This window comes from Aspergillus nomiae (assembly GCF_001204775.2).
Source record: "Aspergillus nomiae NRRL 13137 chromosome Unknown contig00353, whole genome shotgun sequence".
In the NCBI taxonomy this organism is placed as follows: Eukaryota; Fungi; Ascomycota; class Eurotiomycetes; order Eurotiales; family Aspergillaceae; genus Aspergillus; species Aspergillus nomiae.
In genome coordinates this window covers 961-17,731 of record NW_015378408.1, presented here as the reverse complement: position 1 = coordinate 17,731, position 16,771 = coordinate 961, and the positions used below count along the sequence as shown (strand labels likewise).

The 16,771-nt window shown below is 47.7% G+C and overlaps 5 protein-coding genes across 5 annotated transcripts; 2 read left to right on the top strand and 3 right to left on the bottom strand.

The window, feature by feature from the left end:
• Nucleotides 1-126: 126 nt before the first annotated feature.
• ANOM_009735 (TADA1 family protein) lies at nt 127-1,817 on the top strand (the record flags this gene model as incomplete). The annotated part of the gene is made up of 4 exons (XM_015554991.1): nt 127-484; nt 633-907; nt 974-1,082; nt 1,150-1,817. Coding segments are annotated over 4 exons (1,359 nt in total), but the record flags the coding sequence as incomplete, so codon positions are not given.
• A 910-nt stretch (nt 1,818-2,727) lies between these two features.
• ANOM_009734 (U4/U6-U5 snRNP complex subunit PRP6) lies at nt 2,728-5,664 on the bottom strand (the record flags this gene model as incomplete). The annotated part of the gene is made up of 1 exon (XM_015554990.1): nt 2,728-5,664. The coding sequence occupies one exon, from the start codon at nt 5,662-5,664 to the stop codon at nt 2,728-2,730; it is 2,937 nt and encodes a 978-aa protein (XP_015403278.1).
• Nucleotides 5,665-6,742: 1,078 nt separating this feature from the next.
• Nucleotides 6,743-8,539, bottom strand: ANOM_009733 (GTPase-activating protein GYP1; the record flags this gene model as incomplete). Its single annotated transcript, XM_015554989.1, has 4 exons — nt 6,743-7,059; nt 7,117-7,209; nt 7,263-8,146; nt 8,197-8,539. 4 exons carry the CDS (start codon nt 8,537-8,539, stop codon nt 6,898-6,900), a joined length of 1,482 nt encoding a protein of 493 aa, XP_015403281.1. The 3' UTR covers nt 6,743-6,897.
• Nucleotides 8,540-9,781: 1,242 nt separating this feature from the next.
• On the top strand, nt 9,782-13,469 carry ANOM_009732 (heterogeneous nuclear ribonucleoprotein HRP1). The gene is made up of 5 exons (XM_015554988.1): nt 9,782-9,976; nt 10,036-10,323; nt 11,649-11,689; nt 11,757-12,994; nt 13,061-13,469. Exons 1-5 carry the CDS (start codon nt 9,933-9,935, stop codon nt 13,256-13,258), a joined length of 1,809 nt encoding a protein of 602 aa, XP_015403280.1. The 5' UTR covers nt 9,782-9,932; the 3' UTR covers nt 13,259-13,469.
• Nucleotides 13,470-14,106: 637 nt separating this feature from the next.
• On the bottom strand, nt 14,107-16,491 carry ANOM_009731 (transient receptor potential ion channel family protein; the record flags this gene model as incomplete). The annotated part of the gene is made up of 3 exons (XM_015554987.1): nt 14,107-14,518; nt 14,577-16,121; nt 16,185-16,491. The coding sequence occupies 3 exons, from the start codon at nt 16,489-16,491 to the stop codon at nt 14,310-14,312; spliced, it is 2,061 nt and encodes a 686-aa protein (XP_015403282.1). The 3' UTR covers nt 14,107-14,309.
• Between the last annotated feature and the right edge of the window lie 280 nt (nt 16,492-16,771).

The following is a 16,771-nucleotide window of genomic DNA, read 5'->3' as shown; positions in this document are numbered from 1 at the left end:
TACAGTGACTTTTGTTCCTCTTTTTTGGCGGGGAAAAGAAATCCAACCCCAGCATTTTATCAACTTCAACCTCCTTCCATCACTTTGCTCATCGACCCAGTGCCCTTCCTATCCCAATCCCCTCGTTCCTCGCATGCTCTAGCCTTTCCCTAATTTAGAACTGTCTTTCGGGTTTCTCTGGCATGTATTCTGCTTCATGAAGGAATAGTTCTCCCCGCACCCCGGCTTCGCGCAGCCCGTCGCGCTTCTGCGAGCCTCACAACCATGCAGATCGATCCGGCCGCTCTGAGTCGGACTGAGTCTGCATCGACCGCAATAACTCCCTCAAAAAATGCGACCCCTAGCACCTCGACGACTTCGAAGTCTACCAAAGCGCTGATATCTGTCCCGCGACTGGATCTTGAACCTATCTATACGGAACTGAAGGCCGCTATCGGCGACAGCTGGCCCGAGTACAAGGAGGCCACTACTTTCTTTCTTCTAGGTATGAATGCGTAGCGGAACTCAGCCCAATCCTTGCAGGTTTCTATTCCTTTTATTCCCATTTTTATTTTCTTTTTTATTTTCTTTTTGCTCTTCAACATATGTTTACCCTCTGGAGGATAAACTAACATCGCTATTCCTTATCACAGGACAACTGAACCAGAATGAACTTTCGTCTCGCGTCGATCATATAATTTGCGCCGACCAAAAAACCGAGCACCTCCATAATAATTTCATATGCGCAATTATTGGGAACCTCACAAGGGACCTTCCGGATCATGGAGTTGCAAGTTGGGTGTCGGCGAACGACAAACCGTCGGTGGTCTCGAAGCCGACCTCAGGGGATGCAGCGGAGCAGAGGCTAAAGACGGAGGTCATGCAACTTCCTCCTAGAGATCGTCGACGAATAAAAGCAATTCCAGAGGTACGATTACAAAGTTGTAGAGGACCATTAGAGTGCGCATTCCATTCTAACAATGGTCTTCACCAGCACGATCCCGTTGAAACTACACCTAATGAGTTAGAGGAGTATCATTTGGCAAAACAAATAAAGCTGCCGAGTCAAGTACCGGCAAGTGCAGGCGGTCTCAATAAAACAAGTAGGTGTAATAAATTCAATGTTTCACCTATGAATTTGGAGATGCTTACCACGCTACTTGGCGGTAGATTGGGAACTGGAGATTCGAAAACGTTATGCGCAACCTCTAGCGTCAGAGACCGGTGAGTTCCCAGATGCGGAGTCCATTCATGCTCGCATGATCCCTATATGCTACGAGGAGTCAATTGTTAGTGGCGCAGGACTACCCTGCGCTGAGTTCATGGCCATTGCCACGGAAACTTTTGTGAAGGAAGTTTTATCTGTTGTATTCTCACGTACGAGGTCTAACGGACCATCTGGCACCATCAATGGTATGATGATGCGCAAATATCGTCAGCAGCTTGAACGGGAAGAATTAGCTTTCACACGCGGGGAGATTGTGAAAGATGGTGCAACGGGCTTGCTACCTGTCGAGGCCAAAGAAGCAAGTGTTAGAAAGCCACTTGGGGTCAGAGACCTCCGTTTGGCTTTAGAGCTCGGTGGTGGGGTTCTCAGTCATATGCCGCTGATTGTTGATCAAATAATGGGCGGTTACCTTGAGGATGAGCTTGAAACAGACAAGAGAGACCGAGCCGATGATGTGGTGGAGATTCCCAAGGACAGTATGAAGTTGAATCATTCGACGGACACAATGGAGGTTGATGATGATGGGGAGATTGTATGGGAAGGTGCCACGATGGCAGACCGAGAACAGCTGGGGTCTTTACTGGACGAGTGCTTGTCTATGGCCTCTTGATTCTTCCCCCCTCCTTCTTTCTTCCATCGGCTCTTTCCATCATGATCTTCATTATAATTTCGGGCCTCCTCTTCCTCTTTGATTTCCCCTTTCTTTTTGTGTCCTCTTGGCTTATTGTAAGTCTTTGATTCTACAAGACCAAAGCAGTGGCATTTCGACCTGGTAGGATCTAAAGGCGTACTTGGAGTATGAGGGGAATTTGTTACTGGGGTGACATTGTCTACTTTTATTTGGCATGGATTTCAAGCGTTCGATCCGTTTTCTATTTTTTTCTTCGGTCAGGAGGCTCCTTTGGCTTCTTTCCCTTTACAGCTTGGCGCGTTTTGAGAACTTGGGTTCAAGAGTCCTCCTCGAGAACTCGAACATGGCAGTTCTTGGGTGCAATGCGCATAAAATGTGCTTCAAAGAGTGGCCACAGGGTCCAATTTATAGGTAGACGTGTTGTCTACGATTCATAACAGAAACACAGAAACGAAAAGAGAAGAACAAGGGTTTCTGGATGTGCGGCAAACTCGTTCGATACCCACTCTTTGGTTTACTATTCCTTCTTTTCCTTTTCTTTGCCGTATATTTGGCCGGTTGTTGTGATCCATATATACTTTGAGAACCATGAAGGCTACCTGGCATCCTACGCATACACTGTTCCTGGCTTGCTTCTGTACTATTTCCCCCTTGCTTCATCTAACCGCTATATTTCTTGTCTCGATGAATGATGGAGTGCAACAGACGTATTAAAATCGATCTTGTCGGGCCAATCTTCACTATCAGAATCCATTTACCTATATTCTTAGTCCTTTCTAAGGCTCACTAGTACAATCTCTTGTTTCCCTCTCCAACTCCAAAATATTACGACCTTTCAGAATATAGCTTACAAGCCAATGTGGAATAATTATGCGAGCGTGTTGATTACCTACAAAAGTCGCTCGGCGACCGACTTCAAAATTTCTTCAGTCGACTTGTGCGCGTTGGTAGGATCTTTAGCCACAGATTGCCAGACCTCGCCATGCTTGGGCTCCGTAGAGACGCACTTCGATACCACATCTGCCCGCTTCTCCTCTGTTCCATGCTGCAATAGGAACTTGTAATACCAAGCCCAGCCGTCCCCCAAATCGCTGTCGGACACAATAGCCTTTTCAAACCACGTCATGGCTTTCTCTAGTCGACGCTCTCCCCAGAAAATCCGCGCCACTGTAATGAATAATATCGGGTCATTATCGACCTTCTTGATAGCCTCCAAACTGCGAGCCTTCCGTTGTGCTCGCGGTTCAAGATGCCAGATACTCTCGCTCCATAACAATCCAGATGTTGGCACTTCCTGCAATGCCCTTGCCATCAAGATCTTGGCTTGGGCCATATTGTTTGCACGCCGTTCAACTCGAACACTCTCTGTCCATAATTCAGCGCTCTTAGGAACAGCAAGCCGAGCTCTATCAAGAACAGAGCGGGCCTTGACGACAGCACCAGCCTTTTCTTCCAGTCTTGAGGCCAGTAGCCACAATGGAACCGATCTAGAGCACGCACGAGTACCTGTTCCATACGCCTCTCGGGCTTGCGGGTACTTATTCTGGGATTCATAGATTTGACCCTTCATCATCCAGAGTTTGTCAGCCTTCGGGTATAGTTGAAGGCCCTGATTTACTAAATCTAGCGCCTCATCTGCATTGCCCAGTTGTCGCTCAAAGGCGACACTTTTCACCCAAACACGATCTGTTCCGGCTTCCCGACGAGCAGTCGCAAGGAGCTCTCTAGCCTGATCTGTTTGCTGGGCGTCGGCCTCGAGCTTAACAGCAGCAAGCCAAATATCCTCGTTATTGGGATTCTGGTTAAAGGCACGACCCAGCACTCGTCTGGCCTCGTCAATTTCTCCAGTTTGCCATTTCTCTTTGGCAAGGAGCAACCATAGCTCTTCACTCTGTGGGCAAGCTTCCACAGCCTTCTCGAGCACTTGCCATAACGCTTCTTTCGTACCATGATTACGCTCAAGGTCTGCCGCTGCAAGCCAAATAGACCTGCGGTTGACAAACACACGCAAAGCATAAGCATAGATGGCTCTGGCAGTCTCGTACTTGCCCCTGGCAATACTGGCTTTTGCATCATCCATCCAGATATCTTTCCTATCATCGTCTTCATCCAGACCCCATCCTAAAGTCTCGCGGATAATCGCCCCGCAAGTGAGAATCGCTCCCTCCTCTTCACAGTTCTCAGCTTCTGCTATCCATTCCTCCCTCTTAAGCATAGCATTCTCTCTGGCGAGGGACTGTACAGCTCTCTTCATCACATTCACCTTATTGAAAGTTCCCATTTGCTCCTGCAGTCGTGAAGCAGCAATCCATATCTCATAGCTCGTAGGGACAGCTTTCCTAGCAGCGTTTAAGACCTTTTGGGCGTTCTCCGGTGTTTCGAGACGGGCAAGGGCCAGCCATAGCTCCACAGATAGCGGTATCATTTCAACCGCCTTTGCGAGAAGGAGGCGTGCATCTACAGGGTCTTCTTCCAAGTTGACAGCTTCTTTCCAAATGACAACTGACTGAGGAATGTGGAGAATGGCCTGTCTCAGAACATTTTTCTTTGCACGAGGCTCAGATTCCAACCTCATCGCTTCAATCCAGAGTCTTGTAGAGCGATCATTGTTCTGGATGGCATTTGCAGCAATTACCTTCGCATTGTGACCTTCATTGAGCCGAATATTCTCAAGCCATGCATCTTCACTCTTTGGGCACAGCTCACATCCCTTGGCGATGCAGTTTCTAGCAGCCACAATTCTACCAGCAAGTTCCTCCAGACGAGCAAGCGCAATCCACCCAGGCGCGTGCTTCGGATTAGTCCTCGTCACAGACTCTAGCAAAACGCGAACTCGTTTGATATCGCCTATCTCCACTTCGCCAGCTTTCAGCTCAGACTGCGTGAGACTCGTGAGATAACCTTTTGGGTCAATGCTAGTGGCACTTCCAGAAGCCGAATCCCCGGATGAACTTATAGCTGCTTGGTCAAGCTTGACTTTAAGGGCCTTATCACGAGCAGCACTGATATCCGCAAAATTTGTTATTGTCCCGTCCACCCCTTCCCCCCGAGTGTCGGTATGGGCGCCGTCATCTGTAACAGTTGTCTCGAATTGGGTGGAGTCTCTTGCACTGGCAAGAACACTATCTGGTACTGCGTAAAATCGTTGCCGGAGGTTCTGTTTGGCTCGTCTATTCTTGCCTGTAAGATCTCCAACTTCAGGAAGGTTGGCCCAATCGTCTTCGGAGACGGAAGCTAATGAGCGTTTTAAATCGGCGAATTGTTGTTGAATTTTCGGGTTTTTCCGTTCGTAGTCTTCTCGTTCTTGACGTTCCCGGGTTTCCCTATAATTGGCGAAGGAATCAAGTCGGTTTTCTATCCAGACAACCGGGAGTGAACCCGATGAACAAATCGCACCATCAAATAGGTGAATGGGAAGAGTGAGGGGAAGGGAGGGTACCAACCTTCTTGCCTTCCGGCGCTTGTCCATCCTCTCATCTACTTCTCTGTATATGCGATCTGCTTCGTCATCTTCTTGATCGAACTGTCCGTAAGCGAAAAGCCCAACTTCATTGTCCGGATCCTGAAAACGCTCATCGTCCTCCTCTTCCTCAGCCTTATCTTCTTTGCCACCTTTCTCACGTCCCGCACCATATGCAGTCGGAGGGGCTGCACCAAGCAGTTGCGCTCTCTTTGCGAGCGCTGCTTGAATCTGCTCTGGCGTGGGACCTTCACGCGCAGGCCCCAGGTCCGAACGAGTAGTGAAGCCAGTTGCACCTCTACCTAGGCCTGCAACATAGTTTTCGGGGGCCGGCTGGCTCAAAAAGTCCTTCCGCCCGGAGGCCATCTTGACCGGAGATACGGAGCAAGACTGCGCGACTTTTTAAGTAAGCTTAAGTGTACCAAAATTCCGAGGTAGCAGGAAGTTATTTCATGCTTTGAAGAGGCAATGGGCGCAAGAACATTATCCCGCTCCCGTATATCTTATCAGAGTCATCCAGCCAAAAGTAGTTTAGACCCTATACCCTCTTACCTTCATTACCCAGTGCTCCATATACGAGCCCTAAGAGCTGCTACTACTCGTACTCCGTCCTACTACTCTGTGAATTCTCGAATACTAGTGGAATTCACACAGTAGACCATGCACTATGTTCCTAGAAAGTTCCAGGTTCACTCTTCGGATAGGTCGACATTTATATTAGCCATGTTCCATACACCTAGGACGTCGTATGTCTAAACAGTGCTTCCTTTGCGCGCCTAATTGCTTAGCTGCACTGATAAAATTCCATACGTCAACGTTTCGCCCTGTAAGCAGCCCTGCGGACTGACCACCGCATTGCCCACTCTGTCGCACCACGCTTTTGCCCATCACAAAGCCTGTCGGTAGGCTATAGAGTAGACGCCTTCAATTTGCGAGTATGAGGCTGGGTAGATCACCTGCTGACGGCACGCATGATAATCCTCAAGTAGCCTCCCCTCTCCCAGTCAATCCCAGTGTTGTTCCATCTTGTTCCCAGACCTACATGGTTGGTAATCAGAGCTAGCCCACCGAAGAATTGGTTGTGAAAGAGAAGAGCTAAACGAACCCACCATAGCCTTTCCAGGATCCCTAGGTGGTAGATCTAGTAGAGACTAATGGCAGGGCAGGATATAGGCATGTCTAGGCTGGGCCCTCTGCAGATCAGGAGATGAACACAATGAACGTGCGCGACACGGGGAAGGTGATAAAGCGGACCTAGTCGACAAGACCACCGATCTTGATGAAAGGAGAAAAGGGCTTTCTTTCCTTCCTTTTCCCTTGTTTTTCTCTCGTCTCCTTCCTCCTCTTTTGCACGCGCGCATACAGAAGATTGAGATGCGTGAGGAAGCCGGAAGCAGTAGATGTCGACAGACTTTTACGGGCTTAGCAGAGGAACGTACGAGCATCTGCCACGGGGCCGCTTTTAGAAGTTGTCGTGGGTTTTCCACTACAAGGGCTTTCCTGTTTACTTTGCATTTATGTCCAAGGGGAAAGAACCTGGACCGGCTTGCTTTGCCACAAGCTAGGGGCTTGGAGCATGCTTATTAGAACTCGACTTCGTCATTGCAATCCATTATCGGGGGATGGGTCACCAGTGGAACGAAGATGGGCCCGAGAGTCTTGAAACAGGCTTTGCCAAATGAAAGCTTCGCTCAACAGGAGTTCAATATCTTGTTCGGTCCAGTCTTTGGTTGGGAGGGCTTGCAAAAACATCATGACTTCCTATTCTCATTCAGCACTACCTTCCTTATCATAATTTTTCTCAGTCAACGCGCTTACCTGGAAATCCATCTTCACCAACTGGTCCGACCATTTGACTAGAAAGGCCGCGCACACGTAAATGTGAAATCTTGAAAAGCCCTGCTCCTCGGCCTTGAATACAAGATTAGCACGCTTCACCTAAATGCAAAATTAGGGTAACGAACCATGTACGTGTCCCACATGCGTATGGTGTTCTGGACGCTCATTTCGCGCATGAGCAAGCAGTTCATCCATCGGAAACTAAATTGCATAAATTCAACACCTTCTTTCTCCAAATGTTTGGCGAGGGTAGCATCAATGCGCATGGTTAAGTCGCGTAATGCTCTAACTTGCCGGTGTATACCAGGCTGGGCATATATATAATTATCCTGAATGCCGTCAAGAAGCTTCGTAAGACACCAGAATGTATCCGCTTCGACGGCATCCAAAACACTCTTGGGCAATTGACCCGGGTCCATCCCTTCTTCTACATTAAGGTCCGTAACGTAGACACCTAGGAAAACTTGCCAAAATGGAGTAGCGAGATCATTGATCCCTTGCACATAGCCGCTGGCTGGGTGTCGGATGGCCCAAACATAAAGAATCCTTTCTAGTGAGCGTTGGGTAGCCTCATAGCCGTAGAGCTGAATATGTGGGCAAGTGCGAGGGACATCTATACTGATTTGATGCCATATTGCCTCGTCCAGCCCTCTGCCGCGCCCTGTTGTCGAAGCAGGAGGTTTTCCGGCAACTGCGGCGTTGCCGCGCTCGAAAGCCTGGCGAACGCCATCTAAATACTCCTTACGCTTCCTTTCGAGGGTCGAAATACGTCGTTCACAATTTGTTGGGAGGTAGCCCAGGAGAAGTTGCCAGGTCATCGCCCGTACCTCATCAGGGACTCCTGACCAGGCCAAGTTTCTTAGTTCTGCTAAGGGAACCGTGCTTGTTTGCAAAAGGCGTTTGAACTTGTTGATTCTCGAAATGCGGCTCGAGTATTGGTCCATTTCTTTCGGAGTTGCACTCTTGGGGGGCGGAGCATGGTTGATAAGATTCAAAGCGTTTGCAGGATCTAGTGAGGATTAGTCTGCAAATTTCGGTAGCTTAAATCGCATCCGTTACCTCTTAGAACGTCTTTATACTGAGGCCGAAGTATCTTCTCTTCCCCCTTTTTAGCTGTTGGGTACATAGGAACACCTCGTTCCTCCGCAATATCCGAGCTGTTGGCACGTTGTCTACTGTTCCCTAGACCAACACTAAGGGCCGAGGCACTGCCTCCAATTCGACCGCCTGGGTCAGCACTCCTGGATGGAAGAGGGTCGACATTCTGTTTCTGCTTCTTCCGCATGCTCGTAATGCTAGGAAGTCCAAACTCATCCTCATCATCATCATAGACAATGTCCTCCTCCTCTTCCTCTTCGTCTTCCATTTGATCGCGACCCCATGAATCGACTCCTTGGTTCATAATACCGGTGTACGACCTACGAGAAGAGGCAGACCATGATGCAGGCTGATGGGAGGATGGCGAGAATTTTTGAGGATTGGTAGACGCTGATCGGGGCGGTGTCCGCGGGCGCGCATGCTGTTGCGATATACCTCTGCTAGACGCACTAAGTTATTCAATGTATCTTGAGGAGCTGCTAAGAATTATGACACATGGGCGAACGAAATCTCACTTCAAAATATTTGCATGGGAATATGAAGAGCCAACAACGGTACTTTGATCATTGGGTTTGGGGAGCCTGTGGTTCTGGGAAACTGGTCTTCCCTTCCAGAAGGGCGAGCCCGTTCTCCTTCGCAAAGGTGATTAGCAAGAAATGGGGAACAGAAGAGAGACACAATAAAGTGCGTAGCTAATTAGACTTATCGCACCAGTAGGGTTGCACATACTCAGAACGGTCTAATAAGTTGAAAGCGGGGAGCTATATCAGCTGCTAGAACGAGGTGAAACATGGGACTATGAGGTACGAACCAACCTGGACCATCTCCTATACCAAAGACAAGTAGTTCGGATTAGCTCTTTGTCGCATTGGTTTGAGGAGTATTTCTAGATACACTTACCTGCGGCTGTGACTTTCTAGTAGCCATTGCGTGACGCCACTGGTGTGCGGAGGTTCATTCAGAATTGGGGGAAGGTAAGTAATTGAAGAAGGGGGAGGAAAGAAAGACAGAGGTTAGTTGCGGGGTGCTTTACGGCACCATGATGCTGCTGTAAGTAGTAGACTAGTCGAGCCAAGATGAATTAACAACTTGTGATGGTACAGAATAGTTAGATATTGTATTGTCAAGGTGATCTATACTATATATAATAGTTTCCTTCTCTTCTTAAGTTAAGAAAAATGATTGTTGGTGAAGAATTGAACAAAAATTGAGCCAAGTGTTATGATAAGTTGCCCAGGGCAGGGACCTTCTAGCATATTGGAGACAAGATAGTACTGTGTTCTTGACCTATGTATGTGTATGTATGGGGAAGAATATAATACCTAGGCAGGTAAATGGAATGAAATTTATTACGGATCTCAGGTTCGCGCGGTCAGCGGCTAACTTAAACTGACTAACTCCTCTCTGAGTCTTGTTCACTCTCATGCTAACCTCCAAACGTAAACCACACACCTCTTCCTTTCTTCCACTCTGCTGCTATTCCTCTCTCACCCCTCTTAAACCAAACTTCCCAATTCACTTTATGAGTACTGTCCTCATTTCCGTTGGCTAATTATTTGTGAGAAGGAATCTCGCTTCGTCACCACTGGACTTAGGTTGCTAGATTCTTCGGTCCCTAATTGAACTGGTTCAATCAGCTTCATTCTACTGCAGCCACTCGGCCCTTCGCTTACGCTGCTTTTTAGTATTAACTCACCATGACCGAGCCAGAGGATGTTGAAGAAGACCTGTTTGCAGATCTGTATGGCGCTTCACTTTGCCGCAATTTACCTCACAAGAGCCTGTCTAATGTCCTGACAGGTATGATGTGGATGAGACCGCGCACCAACCAACTTCAACCGTTGATGCCCCAGTTACCTCGGAGCCTATAGCTTCGGTCCTCCCGACTCAGTCGGCCGGCCTTCCTGCAACACATGCCTCCGACGCCTCTCATATTGAAACGGAAGACATTCGCGGTGTACACCAACAGCTCCTACAGGATGGAGCTCACCAACATGGCACAGGCAATTTAGATTCTGGATTCGCCAATACTATCACCCCTATTTCGGGGGAAACAGAGCATCACGGAACCGGGATCAAAGAAGATGGGTAAGTAATAGCTTCTTTTGCTAGGGATGTTTTGAAGTTTTTACACGCTTGCTGGGATTGGAATGCACACCCAAATTGGCTTGGTCATCCTACTTCCTCTTTGGTTTTTTACTAGCCATTTGGAACCGATGATATTGGAAGGCTCACAATGCCCTTTTCTTCTTATTTATCACTTTACCGTTCTGTATAAGGATGAGCTCCAGTGAGCTGGTGAAGGCGATGGTGGCTGTGCTGATATCGCGAGTTCGTGGGAAGGCTTCTATACATGTGGCTGCTTGGTACACTGGAGAAAGTGATGAAATTCTTCGACCTGCATCCAGGTCTTTCTCCAATGGAAACCCAAACATACTTGCTATAGAAAACAAGGTTATGGCCAATCTTCAATAGAGAGTCTTTAGACCCTCGTCAGGCTTGGCTGTGGAGAGCAATCTGGTGGGGACAAATTCTACCTCTGGCGTCTTGAGGGACAAATGGAAGTACATATCAACGGCACAACGTCGATGTGACAATTGCGGAAAGACAAACTTCGAACTCCTGTCTCTACGAGCCATTGTCGCGAGCGACTATAGTACAGCCGATGCTATATAGCTTCTTGTCGAGATATCTTGATAGTGCAGAGGAACAGAACAAGAGTAGGTGCCTTGGCTTTGTGGTTGCGAACAGTTTACCTAGCTTCGGACTATTAGACAGGCAGAGATTCCTTGGTCAAAGAAAGAAGAAGAGAGAAAGAGAAACAATTGACTTATTCCGCCTGAGATGCTTCAACTTATGGTCTTTGCTATCACCACCGCATACCTCCCGGACCCGAGGGATTGTCTTACGTTTGACCTTCAGTCCACTGGATCGTTTAGTAAACCAGTGGATTATTGACTAGAGGTTGATTGTCACCATGAGCCTTCCAGCCAGTCGCAGCTCCGTCAGTGTATGTGCATGTCACTGACGAACCATCCTGAAGCGACTATGAAAAAAAGAGAGAAAGAAAGCAAGAAAAAAGAAGAAAAGAAAAAAAACAAAACCTTCCCTACGCATTGCTTGCCGTGGTTTCACCCGCTTCTCAAGTCAAATTAGTGCCTGTCAATATGGTATCGATTCTCAGTTCATAAGCTTTTACATCGCAATAGTCGTCCGTCAACCATGCTGTCCTTGTTCTCAGAGGACACAGCGTCAGCCTGCCACAGCCAAGATTGAAGCCTTGCTTACCTTTTTCTTGTTTATTTCTTTGTTGCTCCTCTCTCATTTCCTATGTCTATTTTATTTATCTATCTTTTTTTACCGTTAGTAACCGAGACTGAGGCACGCATACTAATATTACCTGCGTTTAATAGGAAGATGTTTATTGGCGGTCTCAACTGGGAAACAACTGACCGTATGTACCTCCAGGATCCGTTGGTAGTCATCCAGCACAATTGTCAGCAATCTAACTTGGCGATTAGAATCCCTAAAGGACTACTTCTCTCAGTTCGGAGAGGTACAGGAATGTACTGTGATGCGAGACAGTGCTACAGGTCGCTCTAGGGGCTTTGGTTTCTTAACTTTTAGAGACCCTAAGACCGTCAATACTGTCATGGTCAAGGAGCATTACTTGGATGGAAAAATCGTGAGTCATGCATTTCATATCCTCAAATTCTTGAACAAAAGCACAAGCTTACATGGCTCGAAGATCGATCCGAAGCGTGCAATCCCTCGTGACGAACAAGAAAAGACAAGCAAAATCTTCGTTGGCGGTGTTAGCCAAGAAGCTAATGAACAAGACTTCAAACAATTTTTCATGCAATTTGGTCGTGTGATCGATGCTACTTTGATGATCGACAAGGACACTGGTCGGCCTCGCGGATTTGGATTTGTGACATTTGACAGCGAGGCTGCTGTTGAAGCAGCACTCTCGCGTCCTTTAGAGATACTCGGTAAGCCTATTGAGGTTAAGAAAGCTCAACCACGTGGTAATCTGCGGGACGAAGAGGATCGCAGGAACCGCCGTGGCAGAGACGGGTTTCGCGAGGGAAGTCAAATTGGCAGCGATGGTTCTCAGCCACAAGGCTCTCAAGGGCCGGCCGGCATGCCTAGTGGCTTGACTCCACAGATGATGGCGCAGTATTGGCAACGGATGCAGCAATATTTTGCTTTGATGCAGCAACAAATGGCCGTTGCCGCTCAGGGCCAAGGCATGGGCGCAATGGGCATGGGTGGAATGAACCCAGCTATGATGCAACAAATGCAGATGAAGCAGATGCAACAGATGCAAATGGGCAATAATCAACAACAGGGAAGCATGAGTCCTCCACCGCAGAGTCAGACCCCTCAAATGCAGAATATGATGAATCCTGCCATTATGCAGCAGATGCAGCAGATGCAAAACCAAGGTCAAGGAGGACAGATGGGGAATGCTATGAACATAGGGAGCAGTAGTCCTGGAAATGTGAACATGAGTGGAAGTTATTCAGGACCTCGTGGCGGCCCAGGCTACAACGCTCATGAGCAGATTGCCTTTGAACAACAGAAGTATGAACAGCAGCAGGCTCGTCGGGCCTTGGAAAACCGGGCGTTCTCTCCCTATCAACAGGGCGGTCCAACTTCCTGGGAAGGTATGTACGATGAAGTGCCCCAGCCCAACATCCCCACGGGACCGCAAGCCATGAATCGAGCTGGCAGTATGGGACGTGGTATGTATTTGGTAGAATTTTAATCGTCTGCTTGTTAAGGAATCATATGTATTATTCAACTGCTAACTCCGTTTCAGGACCGACACCTCAGCCTCAGAGTGCCGCACCAGCCAACGCTCCAACTGGGCCCAAGAATGCTGGAAAACCTGGAGCAAATTACCGAGGTGGAGGTCGCGGAGGCCATCGTGGCTTTCATCCTTATGCTCGTGGTTGATTTGATGCGTTTCTTCTACTCGGATGTTGCCATTCTAACCTCCCTCTTTGTGTGGTGCTGAGTCCATCCGGCAGCAACCTCTCAGTTACCTAATCTTCTTTTCAAATTTTTGCTTTTGTAAGTGGCGGCGGACCATGATACCGTGTGTTGAGCTAAGGATCTCCCTGAAATTGGTGATGTGTCTAATGTACTTATCCAACGATGCTGCTCTTGTGTCCTTCATGAAAATGCTTCCGACTACCTACTTATTCCTTCCCCGGAGAAAAGAAAAGAAGAGAGAGCGAGAGAGCGAAATAATATAAAGCAAAATAAGTAAAGTAAAATAATAATGTATGGCCGTCGCTGTCATTGAGTATCGAGAAATGGAGGATTCTTGAACAGCCAGTATGCACTCGGGATTTGAGACACAAATGGAAAAGAATAGCATAGAAGGGGAGACTATGGTTTAAAAACTTATGAAACTTTATAACTCAACTTGTTACCGGAACTACCATAAAGTTCACCTCACTCTAATGCACTACTGGTGTGTTCATCCCACTGTTGGAAGGGGCCGGCTACTCTATACGGATCTCTCCTCAATTTGAGGCTCACCATTAATCCTTCTGTCTGTGTCCTAATATAGGCCCAGTTATTTTACCCCATAAAGGATCCCCAAACACCAGGAAGATGATCATATTTAACATAATACTATTGTTTTAGGCGTGGGCCTTTGTCTTATAAGGAAGACTAATGTGCAATTATTGTTGGCTGTGACAGAATCTGAGGCTGATATGGACACGTATTCAAGTGTATATGCGAAAAATGGGATAGGAGGGCGAACAGGTACATCAAGTGAAGAAAGGAGTAACATCAAATCCGCTAAATTGATCGAATTGTCTGGCAAGAATAGGCTTCTATACACACAGAGAAAAAGAGGGTAAGAAGTAAGAGAAAATGGGTTAAGATAGAATAAGAAAGGATACAGAAGGCAGTGTATCATGAATTGCTTCCATGATCTAATGGCTCAATAGGCGAAGCCATAACCAGGAGCGGTAGGTTTACGTCCATCTGGGGAACCACGACTATCACGGGTATGCCGGCTTTCTCGGCTGAGACTTCGACCATGTTGACTTTCATGATAGCCAGGAGGGTCCACCAAACGGTCTGTGCTTCCTGTAGGGCTTGATCGTGACTTCGGATCGTAGTGGTCCCGGTAGCTCATAAGGGCCGGTGAAGTTAAACTTGCTCATCTCTGTGTACTCTTTCCGGGGTGGATTCTCCATGAGAAGCGACTCCCGCGCATCCAAAGGTGTCAAATCGTCGATATCACGGTTCATTTTTTCTAAGTAGAACGCCGATTGTTAGCATATCAAATGGCCCAAGAAGCTCCTTCAACTTACTGGCTTCTCTTCTCCGTTTCGCATGGGGATTTTCTCGGACACAGAGGATGATGGCGTTAGCGGCAATGAGGATGGCCAAGATGCCTGTGAGGGCGGATTGCACAACGATAAGGACAATACCCGTCACAGTCTTGGTAGTCTGCGAAAGACCAAGTTCCTCAACAAAGATCAACACGCAAGCAACCGATAATACACGGACAACCTGGATGCTGATATTGATCCACTGGCTCGACTTTGCAACATATGGCCGGTACCATAGCAAAAGCGCCAGCATGAGAGCTTCAACAATGAGTTGACCGGCGGACTGAACTAGGCCATGGCCGTTGCCCGCAGCGATAATTACGCCCTTGACAAACATGTACACGATCGCGGGGACAAAGAGCCACCAGTAATCCTTTTTGTAGTTGTCGTAAAAAAGACTGTACTTTCGCCAGGTCTCTGTATCCTCGTACAAGCCGGAGGCATCACCTTGAGATGCTTTGTATTTACGAGCCATATACCAGATTCGGAGGCTAAAAAAAATCAAGACACCGGTAAATATGACAAGTGTGACAACAGCCAATACTTTCGCGGCCCACGAATCTCCGCCGGTGAGCTGGTAGACGCAATACAAGACCCAAATCCCATAGAGAAGAAGAATCAGGTTAGTAATAGTCCTGGCCAGCAAACCCCAGTAATCTTTGCGAAAATTAGTGAGCTTCGCAGGGAAGGATCCATACAAGGCCCATAATTCAAGGATAACTTTAAGCAGTAAAATGCCCACTGTAATAGCAGCTATAACAATAGCAAATATCAGCAGACATGTCATGAATATGTTCGCTTGAGGAATGGTAAGCTGTTCCGCCCAAGCCTCTATACCAGAGACAACCTTTTTGACTGTATCATCGCTGGCCTCATCGCCAGATGTCGAATTCGCACTGTACGAAGTTGAGACATCACGTATAGTCAAGTCGGCAGCGCCTACAATCAAATTGAACCCTCGCTTGACCTTAGAACTTGTGTCTGTCGACGAGCCATTTGAGAACTCGAGCGTAGCATTGCGGAGAAAGTCGTAGCTGTTCTCAGTGAGGTTTCCGCCGGTCGACTTTCGGAAGTTATCGATAGACTGCTGCATTTGACCCCATGGGATTAGGCCGGTGCTGAAGGCAAAGTTCTTTGTGAAACTGCGATACACTGCTGGGTAGCTGACACTGAGCATGCCGTTCGTTGCCATGCTATGGAACCATCCCATGACATCACCAAACCCCGGACTAGATGAAGCAGCCCCAGGATGACCGGCAGCACCTATGGCAGACAGACCGCTCATTGCCAGAGCGGCACCTGCTACACCGGCGGCTGCATAAGTTACGCTTGGCATTTGTGCCGACTTTCCGTTCGACAACTGCGTTTCAATGCAAGCAACTTTGTGGATATCGTCCTTGGATTTCAGCTCAAGTTTCACTTGCCCATCCAAGTCGGGTATAGCAAAGGCGATCGCAGGAATCTGGCTGGCAAAGGACTCTGGGATTTGTTGAGAACCAGTAGCTTGAAAGACGCCGGAAGGGACTGCATTGAGGAGAAAAAAGTCAGTATTATAGGCAGGAGAGTTTCCGTGCTAATAAAACTTACCAGGACAAAGTTCCTCGACATGATTCTCCGAGCCACAAGGGTCGAATGACTTGCTATATATTTCATTACCGTAGGCGTAAACCGACAGAGATGCGGTAACGTTCTGCTGTTTTGCGTTTGTTCCGGCAACATCAAAGACTACCACTCTAGTGGAACGTGTATAAGTAACGTCCAACTTTTGGACCTGTATTTCTGCGCCCGTCAGACAGGTTGAGATGCCATTTGTGCTAAGCGTGTCCGCTGCGAGAACGTGCACGGAACACAGGCCCAAGGCAATTAAGGTGAGCTCTGATATAGAAACCCGCATTGCGGCAAGAACAATCTTTCCAATACTCAAGTTCAAAGTGCCAACATCAAACGTGTTGTTCAGGCGTCAGTTTCTCACAAGTAGGAATTCCCAATCCCGAAGTTCGGTTTGACAGACAATCGAGATGAATATTTGAAGGCGATTAAACTGATTAAAGTTGAAGAAAACTCCAAGTAATCAAGCTGATAGCAACCGGACCAGCCGAGAATCAGAAATGCCACAGGATCAACCTGTGTAGAATAGAAAGAATCGTATATATAACTAGTTTAATGAGAGCAAT